The sequence below is a fragment of the Hippichthys cyanospilos genome, chromosome 7 (genome assembly GCF_059441005.1).
Source record: "Hippichthys cyanospilos isolate Australia breed blue-spotted pipefish chromosome 7, RoL_Hcya_1.0, whole genome shotgun sequence".
NCBI classification, from domain to species: domain Eukaryota; kingdom Metazoa; phylum Chordata; class Actinopteri; order Syngnathiformes; family Syngnathidae; genus Hippichthys; species Hippichthys cyanospilos.
The window spans coordinates 15,321,349-15,341,708 of record NC_142375.1 but is presented as its reverse complement, the minus strand read 5'-3'; the positions used below and the strand labels follow the sequence as shown (position 1 = coordinate 15,341,708).

The window sequence follows — 20,360 nt, the reverse complement described above, 5'->3', positions numbered from 1 at the left end:
ATATAGAATAACAGAATAACAAAAACCTAAATTAAAAGAAACACACTGCAAGTTGGACAAGCTGCACTCACAAAACCAAAAAAGAAGCAAAATTACAAATGACAGAACACTTGCAAAAACAGAAACACAACTCGTGAAAAACAACTATGAGTACCATCATAGTATCAGGCACTTTGATGCACTTGGGACTAGGGACTTTGGTATGACAAATAAAACAGACATTGGCATAAATATTATTATTACCAAGCTACCACATGTTGCATAAATGAGTTATGTTATGATTCTTCTGAAAATGTTGCGTCTCCCTCATCCAGGATGAGTCAGCCAACTCGTATGGATCGACACCGCCGATAAACTGTAATTTTTCCACATACCGGGCCTTCTCTTGTGTTCTGAGTCCTTTAATGTATGCCTTAGCATCCGCGACAGGCTTTGCTAAGTTTTTTTTTTTTTTTGTCTCGACATTGATAATTTCCTTTAATCTGTCCCGGACACACAACATGCCATTGCACTCTGTTTGTCGAATACTTCCACAATGGCAGCGCAACTAGGTCACCCTCCACAATGTGACTGACAATGGTGAAAGCTCTCTATTGGAAAGTTCTACTCAAGAATTACTAAACCATGGCATCGTCCTGTTCATTGAGTGTTTCGTCATTTAGAATTTTTTGTTGTTGACTTGAATGCAGCATGTTTAATATGCATCGTGTTCCTTTAAAGGTATTTGCGATTTTCGTTTGCAGTGGCTTTTGATTCGTTTGTTTGCCTCGTTCTTGTTTTGTTTGAGTTCTGCCGGTTGCAGCACATTTGCTCCAGTCGGCCACCGTATTTAAATGTTGTGAAAAGGTTGCCCTTTTATTCCTATACTGTATATTCAACTTTAAAGAACGTACTTCTTAAAAGTGATGGTGAACCAAACATTCATCTCATGCCAAAAGACAAAGTCAAAAGACATTTATTTATATATTTTTATTGTGAATAACACATTTCTTCTGTTGACGATCAATTTGTCTTCTGCTGCACCATTGAACATTCTCCAGTATGGGCAATCAGAACGCTCGAATTTGTTTGCCTGTGAGAGAGAAAAAAAAAAGGCAATTGTAAACTTTACTTGAACTTTTGCGATTCTTGCACCTTGTACAAACTAGCTTTGGCAATACAATACCTGCGGGTAAAATTACAACTTAAAATGTGCAAAAATAAATGATAATGGCAATGTTTTCAACAATGTATTTAAGTAATGTCACATACAGAAAATGCCTTCTGTTTTCTTTTCTTTAAAGTGCAAACAGCAAAGCTGAAAAGATAATCGTTCTATGCCATCCCAAATCTTGTATCATATGTATCTAACAGGTAATACTAATGACCATGAGCTACATTCTTATCTGTTGAAAAACAAACAAGGAAAAATTTAGTCCACGTTTTCTGAGGTCGATATCAGCCAATCAGAGGTTCAGAATGACAACAGTTGATATTTTTTATTTTGACCACTAGGCGACGTCAATACCAATCAAAAAGACTTCTTAGAAACGCACCTGTTCACATGTTCGCGTGAATGCGTGTGTGAGTGTGGTGCGTGTTATAAACTCACATATTGTGGACACAAAGACGACAAACGTTGTCGTAAGTCTTTCCATCAGTACCACACACAGGCGTATAATCAAGGGTGCAAATTGGCCCAGTTATCCCATCACAGGATGGCTGAAAAAAACGCAAAATAAATACACGCGTTATAAAGACATTATTTCTCTTTCACAAAATTGCAAGTATTTTTAGTAACCTGCACATCTACCTCAGTCGGGGATGTCTCTGTGTCTGTAAAAGCAGAAGTTGTTTAAAAAACGTTAGTATACTTTTTACAAAAATGTTTTAAGAAGATTTTTATTATCAGTAAAGACAAATATATATGAAAAATCCAATTACAGTAACTTGGGCGAATGAAAATACAAAGGATGACCCTTGTGTCTTTCCAGACAAGTATAGTATCTTGTATAGCTAAACTGTACTGATAATGGATTCATACCATACAATTTAATAGAATTACCGATTGCCTATTTTTTTTTGTATACCTGCAGCTATGCAGATGAGCAAAAGTCCCAGCAGAAGAATTTTTCCAGTCATGATGAATGTTGATGGATGAATAACTCACACTGATATTGCCATCTGTTTGTGGTCTGTATTTATTGGCAATTATTTGGCATGCACTGGGTGCAAATCAATGTCGACAAACAATCCACAAACAAACAATCCACCTGCACAGCTAACATGCACGTAAAACAATATTTAATCTAATGCAGACTATGGGTTGTGTAATGCTTACACCGTTGGATAACATGTTGTTGTTTTATAACATTTCCATTACAAGGTAAATTAGTTATTACTATAATTTGTCAAGATTTACAAGTTGTTTTTATTTGTTTTTTTTTGCCAAATCAAAAAAAAAATATCGTAATTGTTGAGTATACAGTGTGACATACAAATTCATGTGAAATTAGGAAAAATAGTTCACTTTGAAGATGTTTACCAATACTTTGGGGTTGTGAAAAAGGTTGTTATTTCAATTCAATATATTCAACATCTTTTAGAAATAAATATATAGAATAACAGAATAACAAAAACATCAATTAAAAGAAACACACCAAGTTTTTTTTTGTTTGTTTTTTGCCAAATCAAAAAAAATCATCGTAATTGTTGAGTATACAGTGTGATATACAAATTCATGTGAAATTAGGAAAAAAAGTTCACTCTGTAGATGTTTACCAATACTTTGGGATTGTGAAATTGATGTTCTTTCATCACAATATATTCAACATCTGTTAGAAATGAATATATAATGAAGTGGCACAGAGAAAACTGAGTCATAAAAGGTGTTTCAGTGAACGCTTTAATCAACATACTCCTCCAAAGTGCACAAAGCTTTGAGAAAAAAAAAAAAACCCACTTGGAGCACACACCACACATGTGCGGAACACATTATCAGCCTGAGTGGGTTACCCAAAATGGCAAGAAGTGTTTTCCAAAGTGAGTCTTCCTCAGAGAGGGTCAACTGATTATTCACGCTTTCACTTCATAATAAAACTCACATACAACACATTTGCTGACTGAATTATGTTGTCCTTAGACTTTTATTTTTCGTTATGATTGTGTTGATCGGAGCATTGTCGCTGATGTTATCCACTAGGAGCGGAACAGCCAAGCATGTCAGCAGGCTTCATCATGAACAATCAAAACATCCATCTTTGTTTTACTGTAGAGGGAAAATTAAGCAGGTCAAACTTTGCTTGAATTCCTTGTACATTTCATTTTATCTTCTACAAAGTCTGTAAAGTGGGATAATAGAACTAAGGTGGGAAAGTGGACTACTGTGAGTCACATTCTTATCTCTTTCAAAACAAACCAAGAAAAAAAATAATCTTGTGCGGTGGCTCGTTTTCAACCAATCAGATTTTAGAACCCGAAAATCTGTTTCTGCTGTTTTAGCCACCAGATAACACCTGCAAACATGCTGTTCCCCGTAAAAGACTTCCTGAAAGTCTGAGTAAATAAGTGTTTTGCATTTGTACTTACTGTCTGTGGACACAAAGGGTACACTCGTTTGCATAAGTGTGTCCATCACTACCGCAAACAGGGGCAAAGTTCATGGGACATGCCAAAAACTCATCTGTGCCAGGACAAGATGGCTGCAGAATAACATGCAAAAATATGTTTGTTTGTATCATTTTTCGTCTCTCAACGGACTCATTGGAAATCAACATTTTTTTTTCAAGTTTTGACAAAGTAAAAACTTGGTGCAGCTCCTGATAAATCCAACCACATCGTTAAAGTCATATGAATACCTCTCAAGAACATTAAGACTGACTTTGTGGTTTTCCTACCAACATGTTCTTAGCAAACTGAGTAGAGATTCTTTGCATAACATGTCAGATATGCTTGTTTTTTTTTTTTTTTTTGTTTTGTTTTGTAATGACAGATGTGTCACCTTTCTTAAGGATCCCGTGTTCTTTGCATCTGTGGAGAGAGTTGAAAATGTTGATAAATGATTCCTGTTTTCACATCAATTCTTTTCAGAAATGTCATCAGTATGCAAGATTTCCATCCAGCCATCCTCAAGGGCTGGTAACCTGCATGTTTCTTGGTTTCTTCCCGACACACCTGATACAAATGGTCATCAGCAAGCTAAGCAGAAGCCTGATAACAATCAGAAGCCTGATAACAATCCTGATCATCTGAATCAGGTGTGCCAAAGAAAGAAACCTGGAAAACAAGCAAGACAGCTGCCCTCGAGGACCGAGTGTGGAAATCCCTGATATACAGTATTTTGGTATTTTACTACATTGTTCTGTTGGTTCGCTTGCACCATCTAGCGGGCATTTTTGGTAGCATTCTTGAGTGATTTCAATCTTATTTGGCAGACCCCACTAAAAGACTAAATGACTCAATTGCTTGATTACTGTAATCAACTTGATTGAACTGGAGACAGCTAGTCAGTCCTGCCACAAGTCAGTTGATTCAAAATGCTGCTCCTCATCTCCTAGAAACGAGCACATAACCCCAATTCTGGCCTTCTTCCACTAAATTCCTTGGCCCACTTGATAGTTATTTTCCTGAAACGTTCTCACACAATCTTAGCCTCTCCATGCCAGTCAGCCCAATGCTCCTGATTGAGCTTTTTTTCTCTTACATTTGAGTCCTATTAGCAACAACCATTTAGTCATTTTATTCTCTGCTCATCTGGACACGCTGCACCTAAGCGTTCTATTTCCTTTTGTTTTATAATTTTATTTTGCTATTAATTACTTACTTATATGATTTTAAGACACTCTTTAAATAAAGTTAAGTCACAATGTAGAAATATAAGAAATGTTTTTCCATATATAAAACCTGTTAAAGGGCCTGTTTTTACGCACCTTTATACATTACACATAAACATGCATACCCTTTAAAAATACACTTCAAATTCAGAATATGAATACCTGCAGTCATACAGATGAGCAGGAGTCCCAATAGAAGAACTCTCCCAGTCATGATGAATGTTGATGGATGAATAACTAACACTGACACACTAGGTTTGTGATTTTACTGGCAGCATAATCAGGCGTGGGAACACTACAGATGTAAATGAATGGCAGGCAGTAAACATGCACACATAAACCATTGACCCTTTTTAAGACCTTCTGTATGTGTGTGTGTATATATATATATATATATATATATATATATATATATATATATATATATATATATATATATATATATATATATATATATATATATATATATATATATATAGATACACACAAACAACCTAAAAAAATCAGCCAAGTATTATTTTTTGTCAAAACGTATGAACTTTATTTTGATAGTTACTACACACAATGGGTAACAGACTCAAACAGCTCTTAATACTTGAAAAAGTGTAAACAAATAGTAATATTGAACAAAAGAGGGAAAAAAATCACCACTTTACCATTACCTCTTGATTTCACTGATCACATTTTGGCTTTTCTCAGTCTAACACTTCTACCTAAGATCACCTTTAAAAATAAAGATTGGATTCTGTTGCACAGCACAATTCTGGTGCTCTGGTCATGTCTTTTGACCATCCAAACAACAGCTTTTTAATAATTCCAGAGCTGTTAGGAAACCCTTTCCAACATTTTGCTGAACATTCAGCACGAGTTATCTATTTCAACCTCGCATATCTTTCCATGTATTTGGTCAGAGTACTAATAAATTCGCAGTGGTCCCTGATTTTGTCCAGTCATGGCAGCACAGTTAATATTAGAGTTTGGCAAATTTTCACTGTACAGTATCAGTATGTGGTAATTTGTTTTGTTTGACCCCCAATAGAAAAATGAAGTGACATCAAAGCACAGCTTTAAAATGTACAAAACAGTTGCCTGTTAGTATTCTGCAGGTTGGTACATATTGAACTCCATTTGGCACTGGAACTGTTATGTGTGAACATCACAAGACATCTCATGTACATAACATTGACCATCTTTAGTTCCATCACAAGGAAAGCAGAAGTACAACTGTCATCTACCATATCTGAGTGCTACCTTTTGACATTTTTCCCCCTCTATCCCACTTAGCGTGTTTTTCTCCGATTCAGAGCCCTTGCGCGCACGACGTTCTAAAAAACCACAACAACAAAGCAGTCTGCACACACTCGTAATATAGTGGTGAGACTCCACTCGAGTGTGTCCAGGCAAATGAGCGCATGCAACATTCATCTTCGGCGGCTTCTTGTTCATCCACGTCCCGCAAAGTCTGAAACGGCCGGGGCCAGTCAAAACATGGCATGATAGAGGATTGCACATCATGTACAGACGTCAGGAAACAACATAATTATGCCGTTGTTGTTTTTCAGTTTTTTTTTTTTTTTTTTTTTAACAGGGAAGGACTTTTTCAGACACAAAAAAAAACATTTTCGTGCTTTGTCAAATGGATGTTGTTGGTAATGGAGTGCTCACATGTAATCCTACGTCACCATAGGCACTGTGATGAACTAAGTCATGACATGAGGAACAACCAATATAAGTGACAACAATGACATCAGTCAACTGTCATTCAAAGAAAAGGACAACACAGTTACGACCAATAGTAAATTGAGTTAGAAAATCTGTCGCAAAATTCGTGTTCCTCCCTTGAAATGTGTTGGGCTGTTTGAGCCTTATCCCGCTTTATAAAACTGCTTCTGGTAACGAAGAGATTTGACCTTTAAAAAGGGGTTTTAAGTCCTTTAAATTCTTTTGCAGTTGGCAGTGAATGATCAGGACATTCTTTTTTTTCCCCCCAATGTAGCTTGCTACTTCTTGGAATGGGCTTTCAATTCTACTTCCTCTGAGAGAGTAGCACGGCTACTTTTTCAGTCAAACAAAACTTGACGACCCCTCTTCAAGTGTCCGTAGTGAAGGAGAAGCGCCAGTCTCCACCCCTCACTCAAGTATCCTCCCGCCTTAAATATATAGATTTCTTGCATTGATTTGCATTGAGTTCAGTGTTTTTCACAATACCTGCAGTCTCTGCCTCATCATATCTTTAGAGGCTGTGTGCTTAACAGCAGGTCCACTGAGACATAAAAAAAGACTACAAATGAGAACAAAATAAGATGAACATAGTCTTATCTCCCGCTTCAGATTTTGTGGTGCAGATTATATCTGTGAGGGGGAATCGGGAGTGACGCATGGCGACCCCCACTGGCGGCATGGTGGAATCAAACACAGCTCTCCCTGGTCTTGCTGTCCTTGAGGAAAGAGTTGAGCTGGGAAATGTCCACGACCACCGCGTCTCGTTTGCTCAGGTGGACGTCTTTCAAGTGGTCCTCGTCACTTTGGTCCTTGGCAAAATTTACAAACACCTTCGTGGGAGAAAGAGAAAGAAAGATGAGACTATTTGTGCCTGAATGAAAAATATGGAAATACAAGCATTATATTTAAGTCTTTTTGAATGTACTTAATTCCATTTAATAACTGACATCTATACGGCATAACATGACTAGCGCATAAAAATACACCCGATAATTAACCTGACTAAAAATAGGAACTAAATATAATAATACAAAAATTGTAAGACGGAAATGGATATTTAGGTATGAAAGTAAGACTTCAAGGACAATTACTTGGTCTAGCGTGGTCTGAGAGACAGAGTAGTCCTCTATCCTGAGCGCCTCCTTATTGGTGGCCAGAAGGGAAAAGATGCGTGCGAGGGAGGTGAGGGAGGAAGGCAGTTGATACTGAAGCATGTTGCGATGTTTCTCCTTCAGAGTGCTGCCGGGAAGTTCCCGCTCAATGAACTCCATCACTGGCCTGAGGTCTGGATCTGGTCCGGCCACCCTCAGGATGATGGTGTAACCATCTCCAAACCTAAAGAGAAAGATGAAGCCGTGTTCTATTAAGGGCTTGGGAAAAAGTAGACCAAGTCAGGTAAGTCTACTTTAAGAATGGGTCCACTGAAAATATCTGCCTCGAATCACCGCCGGAACAATGTTTGCTCTACCATTTTCTAGAGGGGCCTTTCTTTAAGACCATGCAGTGTTGTAATGGAACCTACAGAGATAGCCCCAGAAAACACCTGTATGCAAAGACGGTCTTGATGTACAGCTCTATTTGTGGTCTTGGTGCAACACCTTAATTAGGGGATACGTAACTCGGTGGAATAAATGAGGGGATAATAATAGAGATATGATAGTGAAGGCCCTAGGATTATTGTCAAGTTCAAGCAAACCCAAAATGGGACATCAGCAAAATCAAAATGAATAGTAACAGTAAACTTTTCAGCAAGTGATTCCTACCTGTTTTTCAGGTGCTGTACGCTCCCCAGACAGCGGAAGCGGCCATTGACCATGATGGCCATCCTGGTGCAAAGTGCTTCACACTCCTCCATGCTGTTAAGAGAAGACAACCATATCAAATGATGGATGTTTGGGGAAACACAGTTCAATCAAGTTCTCCATGTATGTCTTCAGATTTGATGTTAGTTTTTAAGTCTAACCTGTGGGAGGTCAGGACGACAGATCGTCCCTCTTTGATAATGCTCAATATGGCATTCCACAGGGCACGCCTGGCTTTGGGGTCCATGCCGGTTGTAGGTTCATCCTGTTAGACATAACGCAAGGTATTGCCATGATGTCAATCTCTTTCAATGAGGAACGCAAGGTCCACTGTTGCTTTCTTCTTACCAGGAATACAACAGGCGGCCCTCCTATGAGAGCGATGGCGGTGGATAGTTTCCTCATGTTGCCGCCACTGTAGCTACCTGCCGATTTGTCGACATACTTGACCAAACCCAACTTTCGAATACCCCACTCTGCCACCTAGTGGAGAGAACCAAACATCAACCTTTTGTAAACTAACAACTGTGCAATAATTCAAAAACAAATATGTTTTTGACAATTTATATTGGAGTAAAGGAGTATTAGTGGAATCATCTCTGATATATAACATGACGATGGTATATAAGCATGATAACGATATGCACAGAAATTTGTAGCACCCCGAGAAAACAAAAAACTTGAGTCGGCTCGATTGTAGCCATGAAACGTTTCTAATTATTGGTAGGTTATTTGTGTTGATGATTATGGTTATACAGTATATGTGTGATACTGACCTCACACACTTCTTTCTCCGGAACACCTCTGAGAATGGCGTAGAACTCAAGGTGCTCTCGTCCTGTCAGCAGGTCATTGATGGCATCAAACTGTGGACAGTAGCCCATGTTCTGATGCACCTCATCTATTTCTTTTGTTACACTGGAGTGAAGCAAACATACGCAAGGAAAAATTTGAGTATTTATTTCCCGCAGAAAGTTCTACTGCCACTGAGAGTTCAAATTAAAGTTTGACGGAGTACTCTTAAGTATTATACATACTGTACCTCTTGCCTGCCAGGTAGGCCTCTCCACTGGTAACCACTGAATCACCTGTTAGCATTTTGAACGTACTGGTTTTCCCTGCTCCATTGACTCCCAGCAAACCAAAACACTGAAAAGAAAAGAATGAACCACGTAACGATTATCACATTGCGAATGAAAACAAAATCAGCATTTATCCTTTCAAACTGTACCGAGCTGAGCGCTACGGCCCAATTTGAGTCCGTTTGAATTCAAAAACAGAAAAGAGCAAGAAATGTACCCTACCTCGCCTGGGGGGATGCCAACACACAGGCGGTCCACGGCGGGCTTCTGCTTCCGCTTATAAATCTTAGTGAGTTGACGGAGCTCCAAGATGTCAGTTTGCCCTGCACCACTAAGAATTCTCTGTCGTTCCCGAGCCACATCTTCGTCTTCTTCTCCGATTGGCTTCAGGTGACTGGATGATGACCTGCAAAGACAATGTAGAGAGAGGTTAGGTCAACTCCAGAAAACAAAAACTGGGCCAAATTAGGGATGGCGAAAAAATAAGTTGACCAATTCAGGTTTGCGTGTCACCTTTAATAATAGGTTGATTAAACCTATCAAACCTACAAAGCTCAGCTGAAACCCAGTTTGTGCTGCTGTTTGTATCAAACAAACCATGAACAGTAAATATTGCCCCATATTTAAGTGGGTGTCAAGCCCACTTAAAAAAAATGTTTCGCTCAGGTTGTTGTCATGGGTAAACGTCAGGTAAGGTACATAAATGTAACGTGATGTTACGAATCTGTGATTTCTGTCGAGCATGCGTACCTGTGCACCAGTTATGTGGATACCTCATTTTATCCATTCACTTCAATTCACGTTAAACATTGGTAGATTGGATATAGAATGGATAAGATAATCGATTTTTAAAACAATTCGATTGTGACAGCCCTATCCCAAATTGTGAATGTTTAAAGTGTCATAGAACAGAGGAAATTGTTTACATGCACCCACCTGGCTTTAATACAGAAGCGGTACTGGATAAGGATGGTGATGCAGAAGAAGATGACTCCCTCAATGGCCATTGCAAACAAATTCTTTCCCACCATGTCCCAGGCCAGAGGTGAACGGAAACGGTTTTCCCCTAGAGGACCAAACACATTTCATCAAAACCCTCAAGAATGTTTTCACAGTTCAAATTAAAAGAGGTATGGACTAAATTTTCCGTTCCTGCTGGGCTATTCTGCTGCACTTACCAAATCTCTCCAAAGCATCAGCCATTGCTTGATTCTTCACCATGTCGATCAATCCTCGCCCCAGGCAGAAGTGAGGGAAGATGAGGAAAACGTTCTTCAAGATATCATTGATACCACCAATCTCCTGAGGGGATCCAAACATTCTCTTTCAATCATTTTCGTTTGGTATCAAAACCTCAATAGCAAAACAAAAACTATTGGAATCCAAATGAGAAGGAAGTTGACATTTACATTGCCTCCAAAGAGCTCCAGCACAAATGTGGAAACGCTGCCATTTATTCCAATCAGAATGTTGACACTGGTCAGAACCACATAGGCTGTGCTGGGTATCTTGAAGAAGAATGAGGCTGGGTACATGAGAGGCGTGATGGACCATCTACAAAAAAACAGTTGAAAAGACACTTTCAAGCTCTACTCAAGTTTGCAAGGTTACATTCGAGCAACTCGCGGCTATGTACATGTATTCAAACGTTTGTCCCTTTACAAACTATGCTCCAACTTACCCATACAGCAGTAGCAGCAACGCCAGCACAGGCAAGTTGGTGGAAGAGACATAAGCGTCTTGTTGGAAGCAGATGAAAATGATGATCACCAGTGTGGCGGGTACAATGTAGTTGCACTGGAAAAAGTAGAAAGAAAAATGGAAGAACACTTGAGTAAGCTGCAATCACGTTGACATTAAAATTGAATTTATTGCTGGTTCAAGCCGGTATTTCATTTGCAAAAAGTAAGGAATGCGCTTATCTAAGGTCAAAGGATTTACAAATATTCCTCCTACCACAAAGCACTTAGAAAGATTGGAGTGTAATGTCATACCATGTCCCACACAAAGTTGGCCAGCCAGTAGAGGAAAGGTTGCACCCCGCTGATAAACTGCAAGTGCTTTGCCTTGTTCACCCTCTCCTGGATGAGGAACACAACAAAGCTGGCGGGTACAAAGGACATGGCGAAGATCACGCAGATGGACACCAGCACATCCACCGATGTCGTCATTCTGACAAAACATTTCAAGGACAAAAAGGAAGTCCTAAATAAGTTTTTCTTGCGATGATGCGAATGATGTTTTGGGGGTTATTTCAGTTGACTTACAGGGCGACTTGTGACAGCTGTTCCTTGGTGAGATTGAGGGGATGATTATACGCAGTGATGCCATACTTGGTGGGATCTTTTCCAGCTGGTAGGCTTGCCCGAAGGATGCCATTGTTCATCACGTTTAGAAAAGAGCCAATACTGTGCCAGCCCTTGTTGTTGAACCAGATCTGCGAACAGGTGGGACATCATTCCAGTTTGCATCAAGTTGTATGCACCCCTGAATTTTGTGTTTTTTTTTATGATGTAGAAGGGACCAACCTTGACATTATTATTGTTGTCTATTCCTTGAATGAAGTTGGAGAGACTGCGAAGGAAACGATCTGCTGCGGTTCCCTAGGTAGGAAGATTTTGAGTCTTTGAGTATGGTACTTAATCAAATATGGTTCTTCATAAAGTATGTCCTACGTATTGAATAGGTCAGTGGTTATCAGCGTTTTTAAATTAGGAACCCCTTGAGAAGTGTTTTTTTTTTTTAGGCAAATACCTTTTCCCAGTGCATACCGATTTTAGATGACGAAAAAAAACAGACTTACAACAGAGCAATGAGCCATCTGCGTCTGATTTATTAAACTTTGGAATTTTCACATTTTTTTCGGTACCTCCTGAAGATAGGTTGTGTAACAACATCTGTTTTATTTCTGCATCATCTGCCGAGAAACTGTGTCACGACAATGCGGAGCCGTGTAACACATAATAAAATAAGGACATTCAATGTGTTGAAAATGAGTCACTATAACACAATTATGTGATAGGTTGCTTCATGTTCCAATTAATTTGCTCTTAACTTGAAAAGAGAGCTGTAATATTCCTGTCACTGCATCAAAAAGCATTAAATTAGAGTTAAAGATACCTGCAGAATCCATGTTATAAATTTCACATACCCCTAAAGTGCCTTAGCATACCCCAAGAGGTACTCAGACCTCCATTTGAAAACAATTGCTATAGCTCAAACTTATTGATCAGCTGATATTTACAGGCAGTGTTTTAACCCCATTTTGCTTTCAAAGAGTAAAACTATCAAGTGCGAAATGTCTTACCCTTTCGAGACGGAAGCGCCGACGCAGTTGAGCTATCGCCTCATCGATCTCATCTCTCTGCGCTGGAAGATGAGAGCCCCTGGCGCCAAGCGAGAAGCCACCATATCTGTGCAGAGATAAGTTCTTTTAATACCAGGCAGTTCAAGTTCATGCACTCAAGAGGGATTCAATGTCAGATAATGTACCTGAACTCGTTGACCCAAATCTTGTTTTTCAGGCTGAGGTAATAAAAACAAAAAAGAAGCGTATTAATGACCACTTTCTCATACAAGAAAAGTGAACCTAAATAATATGCGCCCAATATTGGACTGTGTAACGAGTGTCACCTTTTGCCGATGATCTGAGCGTAGGTCTTCACCAGGTAATCGGACACGTTTCGGCCGGTTAAATTCTGAAGTGTCTCCTTGTCGTTGAGCTTCAGCTGAATACAAAGCAGACAAAAGGTTTTTGTCACAATTTAAGCAGCTAATCAGTTTATTACAGTACAGTATGTGACCTAACTGACCTGTGGAGGTGGAAGGCCTCCCGCGCCGGCTGGACATTCAGGCAGCATCCTTTTCCGGCCCCCGCAGCTGCACTCGCACAGAGGCGACGGATTCTCCATGGACCAGTTGCCATTGTCAAACAGGTCCTTCACGCTTTGAGGTACTTGTGGAATCAACCACTCATCCTCCACGGAGGAACATGAAGTGTCCCTAAAAATACAATGGATGATCAATAAATCTATGTTACCATTAAACAACATGCTGTTTAAAATTCACTTTATTGTGTTTCTATTTGTTATGACTCACAAAGTGGATTCTCCATTTCCATCCTTGCAGTGTGTTCTTAACCCTGGTTTGTCTGTCGTCAAAGCCTCCAGTAGTTTGTTTGTATGAGGGTCCTCAGGCATGTCATTACTGTAAAGACGCAATTTATTAATTGAATTTCATGTCCTCTGATACTATCCAATTGAATGTGTTTGCAAGAAGTTGTTTTCAAGTACAGGAGAGCATTTAAAAATGAGTGATTGATAAGCATACCTGACAAAGGTAAACTGCTCCCCGTACATGCTTGGTTCCAGAGCAAGGCTTGGGTACTTTCCAAATGGAGGAACAATTAAGCTGAACACCAGTGCAATACACACAAACACGGCCGGGAGGACAATCTAGAGGAGAAAAAGAATAGGATTATTTATTAAAACTAAAACAGTGACAATATAACTTCTGGACAAAAGAATTGAGACATGAGAAATATATTTTCAACAAAGTACTCCCTAATCAGCGCAGAGCATCTTTGGATGAAAAAACCGTACTGTGCCATCTATGTCTTATTTATTAGACTTTGGAACTGTATTTGCATTGTTATATCTATGTTATACAGAAAATCCTGACAGTATTATAACATAATTTGTTTTATTTTTGGCTTGTCATGAGGAAATTCCCTTATGAAAATGCGCATCCATTTGGAAAAATGAAAGAGTTCAACAATTTGCAAAGGAGTCAATATAACTCAATTCCTCAAAAAGTTAGTTCATGTTCCAATATGTTTGCTTTTAATTTGAAAAGAAAACGTGAACTGTTCCCGTTAAATTTGAATCGAATTACATTTTCTGATACCAGCAGAAACTAATTAGAACCTGACGTATTCCCGGAAGTAACTTCATGCAACCCCAGGGGTACTAATCTATGCATTAATAAAAAGAAAAAAAAACTTGTCATACCTGTGCAAAAAAGCCTTTCCTGGAACGTCGAGCATAAAGAAATCTTTTCCAGAGTAGTGCCACAAACTGCTGTCGCTTCAGACTCCAGCCTTTGACCTGGTACGAGCCTTTCCCATCACTGCCACTAAGCCAGTCAGTCTCACGAGACTCTGTAAACAATGCAGAACCGTATGAACTATTATTCTGTTTCTTTTTTTTTGTTGTTGTTTTTTTTACATTAGTGAATGATAAAGACTTTTGCTGCTTGCTTACCTTCAGAGTCATTGAAATCAAAGTCATCTTCAGTGAAGGGCTTCAAGCAGCTTTGATGGTCTCCAAAAGCATGACGGCGGCGTGTCCTTGTAGGCACTACTCCATCTACAAAGATATCGAGAAATGTTTGTTATGTTACCTTCCACAGCTGCTGAACATTTTAAAATACAATGTATTCATTTGATCATAAATCTTACCTGAAAGTTCCACAGAATCAACTCCACTGTCCTCAGCTACTTTCAAGAAAATCTAAAAGATGAAAAATACATTAGCAGAGGTTCACCATTAAGTCACATGAGACAAATCTCCTCTTTATCGTTCCACATTTGATTGCTCACAATTGTATAAAGGCTAAACGACAGACCAAAGCTTCTTACCTCCTCAAGGGTAGTATCTGATATTCCATAGCTTGATATCCCCAAGTCTGTTAGACGATCATCAAGCTCATGGAAGAGCTCTACAAAGGCCCCGTCTTTAGCTGACTGATAGGGCAGGATATAGGTGAGCTCGTGTCCGAGGTCCTCCACCAGGCGAGCCTCGGAGACGTGCTTGAATATCACGCTGGAGATGAGGGAAACATCTGAAGGCAAGAGTAGTGAACAAGACAGGTTTTGGTTTTAGTTCCCAGCTAATTATCGCCACATGTTTCGATGCGAGCTGTAAAAATGCAGCACTTTTTTTTTTTTTTTTTTTTTACCAATGGTGGTGGTTTCACTTTCTGGTTCACTGCCAAGGCCTGCATCTGAACTGCTCTCAGACACACTATCCTCCTAAGTGAACAAATTTATATTTAAATAATGAAAGATAGCAAAATCATCACAACATTGGAAGTAAGATAAATACACGCCCCCTACCTTCTCAGTTTTTTTGCTGTAAGACACAGTACTTGCTGAATTCCTGCAAGACTGTAGTGCCAAGTCGTAGTCTCGCTTGACCAGGGTCAAGTAGTAGCCAGTGCCCAGTTGGGTCTTCAGGAAGAGTGAGGATCCCACGCAACACAGCTTGCCGTGGGAGATGATGGCGATGCGGTCACCCAGGATGTCAGCTTCATCCATGTGATGGGTGGACAAAATGATGGTGCGACCTGAAAGCGGTATACCATATTAACGTAACTAATTAATAATGTCCTCAACGAAAGTATTTTCATAAGTGTGTTTATCTTGATTTGTGTACAAGTTATTGATTTCATAGATCGTCGAAAAAAAAACGTTGAGAACTACTGTTCTAAATATTAGCTTACCCCTCGTTTGTTTTCTAGGTAACACATGATTACGCCTTGGCTGAGAATTGCACTTAATATTGCGATTTTTCCTTTACCTTGTCGATATTTAAGAAGCAGGTCCCAGATGCCCCTTCGTGCATAGGGGTCAACTCCTGCTGTGGGTTCGTCCAAGATGACAACTTTTGAGCCCCCAACAAACGCCAACGCCACTGACAATTTCCGCTGCATCCCACCTGAATTGAAAGCAACGGGAGAACTCTTTTAAGACACACCTTCTAGAAAGCTGATTTAGCTACATTCCTTATTGACTGACAGAAAGACTAAGAAATGTTCAAAATAAAACTGAGTTTACCAGAAAGAGTGCTGGTGCGTGAGCGTCGTTTATGAGGCAATCCAACATCATTGACGATTTGTTCCATTTCGGCCTTCACAATCTCCTCAGGCAGTCCCTTCAGGCGAGCATAAAACCAGATGTGCTCTTCCACTGTCAGCCTGCATTCACATCAACCAGATCATAAGTCCGTGGCAAGAAAATTGCCAAGAATAGCAAAATATTTCCAAAGAAAATCAACATTTGTGCATGATGGCAATTTAATGTGATTACGTACATGCTGAAAAGCACATTGTGTTGGGGGCAGACACCCAAATTCTGTCTGATGGCACTGAGCTCCGAGCGAATGTCTTTGCCTAAGATGTAAGCTGTTCCTGAAGTAGGCGGGAACAGCCCCGTTAGGATTGACCTATCAAAAAAAAAGAAAAACATGAGTTAGCTCATTACCTGCCTCTTTGAATGGGAACATTTGATGTCCATGTGCAGGATGTGTGTTGCCTTACATTGTTGTGGTTTTGCCAGCTCCATTATGACCCAAGAAGGAGGTAATCTGTCCTTCGTAAAATCTCAAGGAGAGACCATCAACTGCCAGCTTGTTTCCATGACTGTAGACCTTTACCAAATTCTCAATGTAAACACCTGGGTCTATGTGACTTGGCTCCTCCTCTATGCACACGGCTGGAAACACAATTAACAAACCACATCAGCATGAAATGAAATGGTTTTCGCACCTGAGGGGGAAGGAAAATTTCATTACCATCAGCGTTGCCTTTCTTAGACAATGGAGTCGAGATGTTCTTGCTCTGTTTCTCACCACACCAGTAGGTCTTAGTGAAGGGAAAATACCAAGGCCTGGGTATTCCATACTGGCCTGTAACAGAAATATTTACATTGTCTTTTAGCAAGTTTCCTCCAATGTTTTGGATGTACTAAGCTAAATTGTGTAAAAACAGCCAAGCAGCGATTATGAGGACACTCACCGGGGAACACAGCTTCAATGTACCATGTCATTACTCCATAGAGGAAAGCGTCAAAGAGCATGAGACTGATGGAGGTGGTCAGATTGTAACTGTCCTCCTCCAGGGGGCTCGCCAGCAAGTTGGACCACTGGATTCCCACACCTTGCTCCTCAAACAGCGATAAGTACTCGCAGCCAAATCCAAAAGCGACAGGTGACAGCAAGCTCTGGGTGGATGACGAAAAACACAAAGTTAATGTTCAGAGAACATCATTTTACAAACAGGAAATTGGGGAGAGATGATCAAATTATCCACACACCACGACAATTTTTGCTCCATATCCCACGTAGTCTTGCCACGCAACACACAGCACGTAAGGCAGGTAGAGGGTGAAGTAGATGATTCCGCCACACGCCGCTGCCAAGTTGGCACGAGAAAACAACGTGCTGATCAGGAAGCACTGCATGATGGTTACCACGCCGAAAGAGCTCAGGAAAAGGAAGACCACGCCTGAGTCGCTGTAAGGCAGCAAGTTGCCCACCTGCGAGGAGGAAAGGGGGAAAAAAAGGAGAATTAAAATATTGTTGGTCAGTTAATGGAGTTAAACAAAACGAAATAACTAACATCAAAGAAAATAAAAAGGAAAAGTCTTTAAGGTAATGAAAACAAACTGAAAATACAGTTTATAAAACGAGCTAAAACTAAGTATGGCAGAAATATCTTTCGTTTTAGTAACAAACCTGATCTAAAAACTGCTTAAAAATAAATGAATCATAAGAACTACTCAAACCAAAATAAAAGCTCACAATAATGAACATCATAATCAAAATGTATTATGATGCAACTGTTCTTGATCTTTTCAAATACAGTACTATTAATTTAACTGGTCTAATTTGTTTAGCTTTTTTTGTATTTTCTTCTCAGTACTAACCTTCAACAATGTGACCAATAAGCCGGCACTGATCAGCAGTGGAATCAAACTACTGATGAACCAGCTGAGCCACAAGATGCCATTGTTCAGTCCCATGATCCTCATGGTCTCCTTGAGTCGGGCCTCCTTCTCGTAGACCACCCCCTTGATGATGATGGCCACCGAGTACATCCATGCCAGTGTCATGAAAAGAGGCATCGATCGACTCATCACCCGCAGAAAACTACAACAGAAAGTGACACCCATAATTAGTCAAGAAATTATAACAATTGACCAGAGTTTTTCCCTCAGTTAGATACATTGTGTTTATGGGGCAAAAAAAAATGGATATACATCAACAAAAAGTGGCTTCAATCATTTATTACAATCATTATACAATCATTTTAATTAAAAATTGCAGTTGTATGCATTTATCTTCACCTGTACTTGACGATAGTCTAAAATGCTGCCTGCAAGGTTTAGATTCTTGGGTCAATGGCCAAATATTAGAAAATAACATTAAAATAAAACATCCTCCACTCTGTCAGTCACGGACTTGCTCAGTTGTGAGGTGTTTCAAATTTTGTTGTCGTCTGTGTTGTAGTCGTTAGCTGTGGCCGCAGTCGCAACTGGATGCTTCACATTTATGTGGTAGGCTAAATCCGAGCTGCATGTGTGGTAAGCAAGCTCCTTCTTAGTGCACTCGGGGCATTTTTTTAAAGGTAAATTTACCATTCAGGGGACCTACAGCTCTCAAATTCTCGTCCATTTTCACATCTTCCTTCTGCCCTCCCACCACAACGGGAGTCTATCAAGTTATGTTTAACACAACGACAGCCAATCTGTGTCCACCTCGGGATAGGATTGACCTTTGTTTTTTAAACCCCAACGTATCAAGCTCAAGAGGAAGAAAAAGAAGAAAAAGGATTGATCATAGGTTTTAAAAAGAAGATTGTGATTAAAAAACAATGCTTTGACTGTGATTGTAATTAAGTGATCACAATTCGTTCTGAGATAACGTAATAAGTCAACCTTCTGCACAGTTATTTTTACATTGTGGCATCACTTACATGTCATCAACGTAGCAAGGGTAGGGCATCTGCTGAATGTAGATGCCAGTCTTTTGCTTGGTGCCTGTCACAGCTCGGATAATTCCCTGTTCAATCACATCCTGCAGGTAGGAGAATCCACCCCAGATGTAGCGCAAATCCTCAAAAGGGTCTGCCCTGGGGCCAGGGTCCCAGTAGCTGCAAAACACAAAAGCTCCTTTATTGCTTGACTGCTATAATTGAATTACTGAAGTGTCTTGTATATACTCGAACAAACGAAAAGTATTTTTTTACCCATCCTTGATCTTGTTGGTCCTCTCAACATTGTCAATGTCCATGCGGATTTTGTAGTTGACTTTGGGAGGCAGGTCAGTGCTGTTGCTGTGGGTGATGTCAGGGAACACAATTCCTGCCCAGAACTTCTGGTTGTCAAGCAGACCCATGGATTTGTTGACCAGACGCTCCTCGCTTGCTACTGGCTCCAATTTGTCAAGGTTCACACACTGATTGAGACAGATTGAAGAGGGGTTACGCTGAACGGTCTACATTTTCGAATGATGTAAATAAGGCACACAAGAACTTGTTTTTGATAAATATATATAGAATTGGGATACGAACTGATCTACAGGGTGTGCTAAACATACTGCACATAGGCTTCAAATAGACATTACATTAGCAAAGAACTAGCTGAGCCTCTTAACAGATTTAATCTGTTTTGCACCATGTGTCTGAGAAGACATTCAGTGAGTTCATAACCTGATGAAAAGGCAGCATGAGCACGGCAAGCACAACCGACTTTGTTTTCACAGTTGGGCTTTGACATAGTTCTTGAAAGACAGCAAGCATGCATTATGTGAGCTCTCTGGAAGGTGGATTCCACCAAGTGGGTCATGAGGTCGGGATATTGTTTACATTTGTGCTATTTCACAGAGACACAATTGATTCAATGCCATTTTTCATGTGGAAACTATTTCGATTTAGACACAGCTTCTGACATTTAAATGTATTATGACTCTAAGGAGATCAAAAGACAGTCACGTAATCTAGGCATTATTACTGCGAAGAAGGAAGTCACATTAGCCACCGGACTAGAGAAGACTTCAATAATGCTATCTCCGACACAGATAAATAAGACACGCACAAGGCCATTCCAGCTGGGAAAAACACTGGTTAATGTTTGCTGGGAGTATTATGAGATTGCTCTTTCGCTG

At 39.9% G+C, this 20,360-nt stretch overlaps 3 protein-coding genes across 3 annotated transcripts in view; all 3 read right to left on the bottom strand.

The window, feature by feature from the left end:
• Positions 1-939: 939 nt before the first annotated feature.
• LOC148421221 (ovomucoid-like) lies at positions 940-2,213 on the bottom strand. The gene is made up of 4 exons (XM_088419855.1): positions 2,070-2,213; positions 1,793-1,815; positions 1,592-1,701; positions 940-1,072 (listed from the first exon to the last, which is right to left on the bottom strand). Exons 1-4 carry the CDS (start codon positions 2,119-2,121, stop codon positions 1,003-1,005), a joined length of 255 nt encoding a protein of 84 aa, XP_088275981.1. The 5' UTR covers positions 2,122-2,213; the 3' UTR covers positions 940-1,002.
• An 880-nt stretch (positions 2,214-3,093) lies between these two features.
• LOC148421220 (putative pancreatic secretory proteinase inhibitor) lies at positions 3,094-5,107 on the bottom strand. The gene is made up of 4 exons (XM_088418615.1): positions 4,974-5,107; positions 3,980-4,008; positions 3,568-3,680; positions 3,094-3,247 (listed from the first exon to the last, which is right to left on the bottom strand). Exons 1-4 carry the CDS (start codon positions 5,023-5,025, stop codon positions 3,202-3,204), a joined length of 240 nt encoding a protein of 79 aa, XP_088274741.1. The 5' UTR covers positions 5,026-5,107; the 3' UTR covers positions 3,094-3,201.
• A 218-nt stretch (positions 5,108-5,325) lies between these two features.
• The window catches only part of LOC148421219 (phospholipid-transporting ATPase ABCA1-like), a 34,154-nt gene continuing 19,119 nt past the window's right edge, over positions 5,326-20,360 (bottom strand). Inside the window, exons 13-49 of the mRNA XM_088418614.1 lie at positions 19,444-19,652; positions 19,171-19,347; positions 18,122-18,344; positions 17,510-17,731; positions 17,212-17,416; positions 16,989-17,102; positions 16,735-16,909; positions 16,509-16,640; positions 16,253-16,392; positions 15,996-16,133; positions 15,533-15,762; positions 15,376-15,448; positions 15,056-15,258; positions 14,876-14,927; positions 14,679-14,783; positions 14,427-14,575; positions 13,747-13,871; positions 13,516-13,623; positions 13,230-13,419; positions 13,051-13,145; positions 12,910-12,942; positions 12,725-12,830; positions 11,946-12,020; positions 11,685-11,854; positions 11,412-11,589; positions 11,099-11,214; positions 10,827-10,971; positions 10,596-10,719; positions 10,354-10,483; positions 9,640-9,823; positions 9,378-9,484; positions 9,112-9,253; positions 8,684-8,818; positions 8,497-8,600; positions 8,297-8,389; positions 7,625-7,868; positions 5,326-7,363 (exon numbers count right to left, since the gene is read on the bottom strand). Coding sequence (XP_088274740.1) covers positions 7,220-7,363; positions 7,625-7,868; positions 8,297-8,389; positions 8,497-8,600; positions 8,684-8,818; positions 9,112-9,253; positions 9,378-9,484; positions 9,640-9,823; positions 10,354-10,483; positions 10,596-10,719; positions 10,827-10,971; positions 11,099-11,214; positions 11,412-11,589; positions 11,685-11,854; positions 11,946-12,020; positions 12,725-12,830; positions 12,910-12,942; positions 13,051-13,145; positions 13,230-13,419; positions 13,516-13,623; positions 13,747-13,871; positions 14,427-14,575; positions 14,679-14,783; positions 14,876-14,927; positions 15,056-15,258; positions 15,376-15,448; positions 15,533-15,762; positions 15,996-16,133; positions 16,253-16,392; positions 16,509-16,640; positions 16,735-16,909; positions 16,989-17,102; positions 17,212-17,416; positions 17,510-17,731; positions 18,122-18,344; positions 19,171-19,347; positions 19,444-19,652 — 5,295 coding nt within the window. The 3' untranslated portion in view covers positions 5,326-7,219. The remainder of the gene's footprint in view (positions 7,364-7,624; positions 7,869-8,296; positions 8,390-8,496; positions 8,601-8,683; positions 8,819-9,111; positions 9,254-9,377; positions 9,485-9,639; positions 9,824-10,353; positions 10,484-10,595; positions 10,720-10,826; positions 10,972-11,098; positions 11,215-11,411; positions 11,590-11,684; positions 11,855-11,945; positions 12,021-12,724; positions 12,831-12,909; positions 12,943-13,050; positions 13,146-13,229; positions 13,420-13,515; positions 13,624-13,746; positions 13,872-14,426; positions 14,576-14,678; positions 14,784-14,875; positions 14,928-15,055; positions 15,259-15,375; positions 15,449-15,532; positions 15,763-15,995; positions 16,134-16,252; positions 16,393-16,508; positions 16,641-16,734; positions 16,910-16,988; positions 17,103-17,211; positions 17,417-17,509; positions 17,732-18,121; positions 18,345-19,170; positions 19,348-19,443; positions 19,653-20,360) is intronic.

What these genes read in the sequence shown, in the direction of transcription:
- LOC148421221 (XM_088419855.1), bottom strand. Translation starts at nt 2,121, where the DNA reads ATGACTGGAAAAATTCTTCTGCTGGGACTTTTGCTCATCTGCATAGCT. An exon ending in CAGAGACATCCCCGACTGAG is followed by an intron (nt 1,702 to 1,792) that starts GTAGATGTGCAG and finishes CGTTTTTTTCAG; the next exon opens with CCATCCTGTGATGGGATAAC. An exon ending in CGTCTTTGTGTCCACAATAT is followed by an intron (nt 1,073 to 1,591) that starts GTGAGTTTATAA and finishes TCTCTCTCACAG; the next exon opens with GCAAACAAATTCGAGCGTTC.
- LOC148421220 (XM_088418615.1), bottom strand. Translation starts at nt 5,025, where the DNA reads ATGACTGGGAGAGTTCTTCTATTGGGACTCCTGCTCATCTGTATGACT. An exon ending in ACACGGGATCCTTAAGAAAG is followed by an intron (nt 3,681 to 3,979) that starts GTGACACATCTG and finishes GTTATTCTGCAG; the next exon opens with CCATCTTGTCCTGGCACAGA. An exon ending in ACCCTTTGTGTCCACAGACA is followed by an intron (nt 3,248 to 3,567) that starts GTAAGTACAAAT and finishes TTCCCTCTACAG; the next exon opens with TAAAACAAAGATGGATGTTT.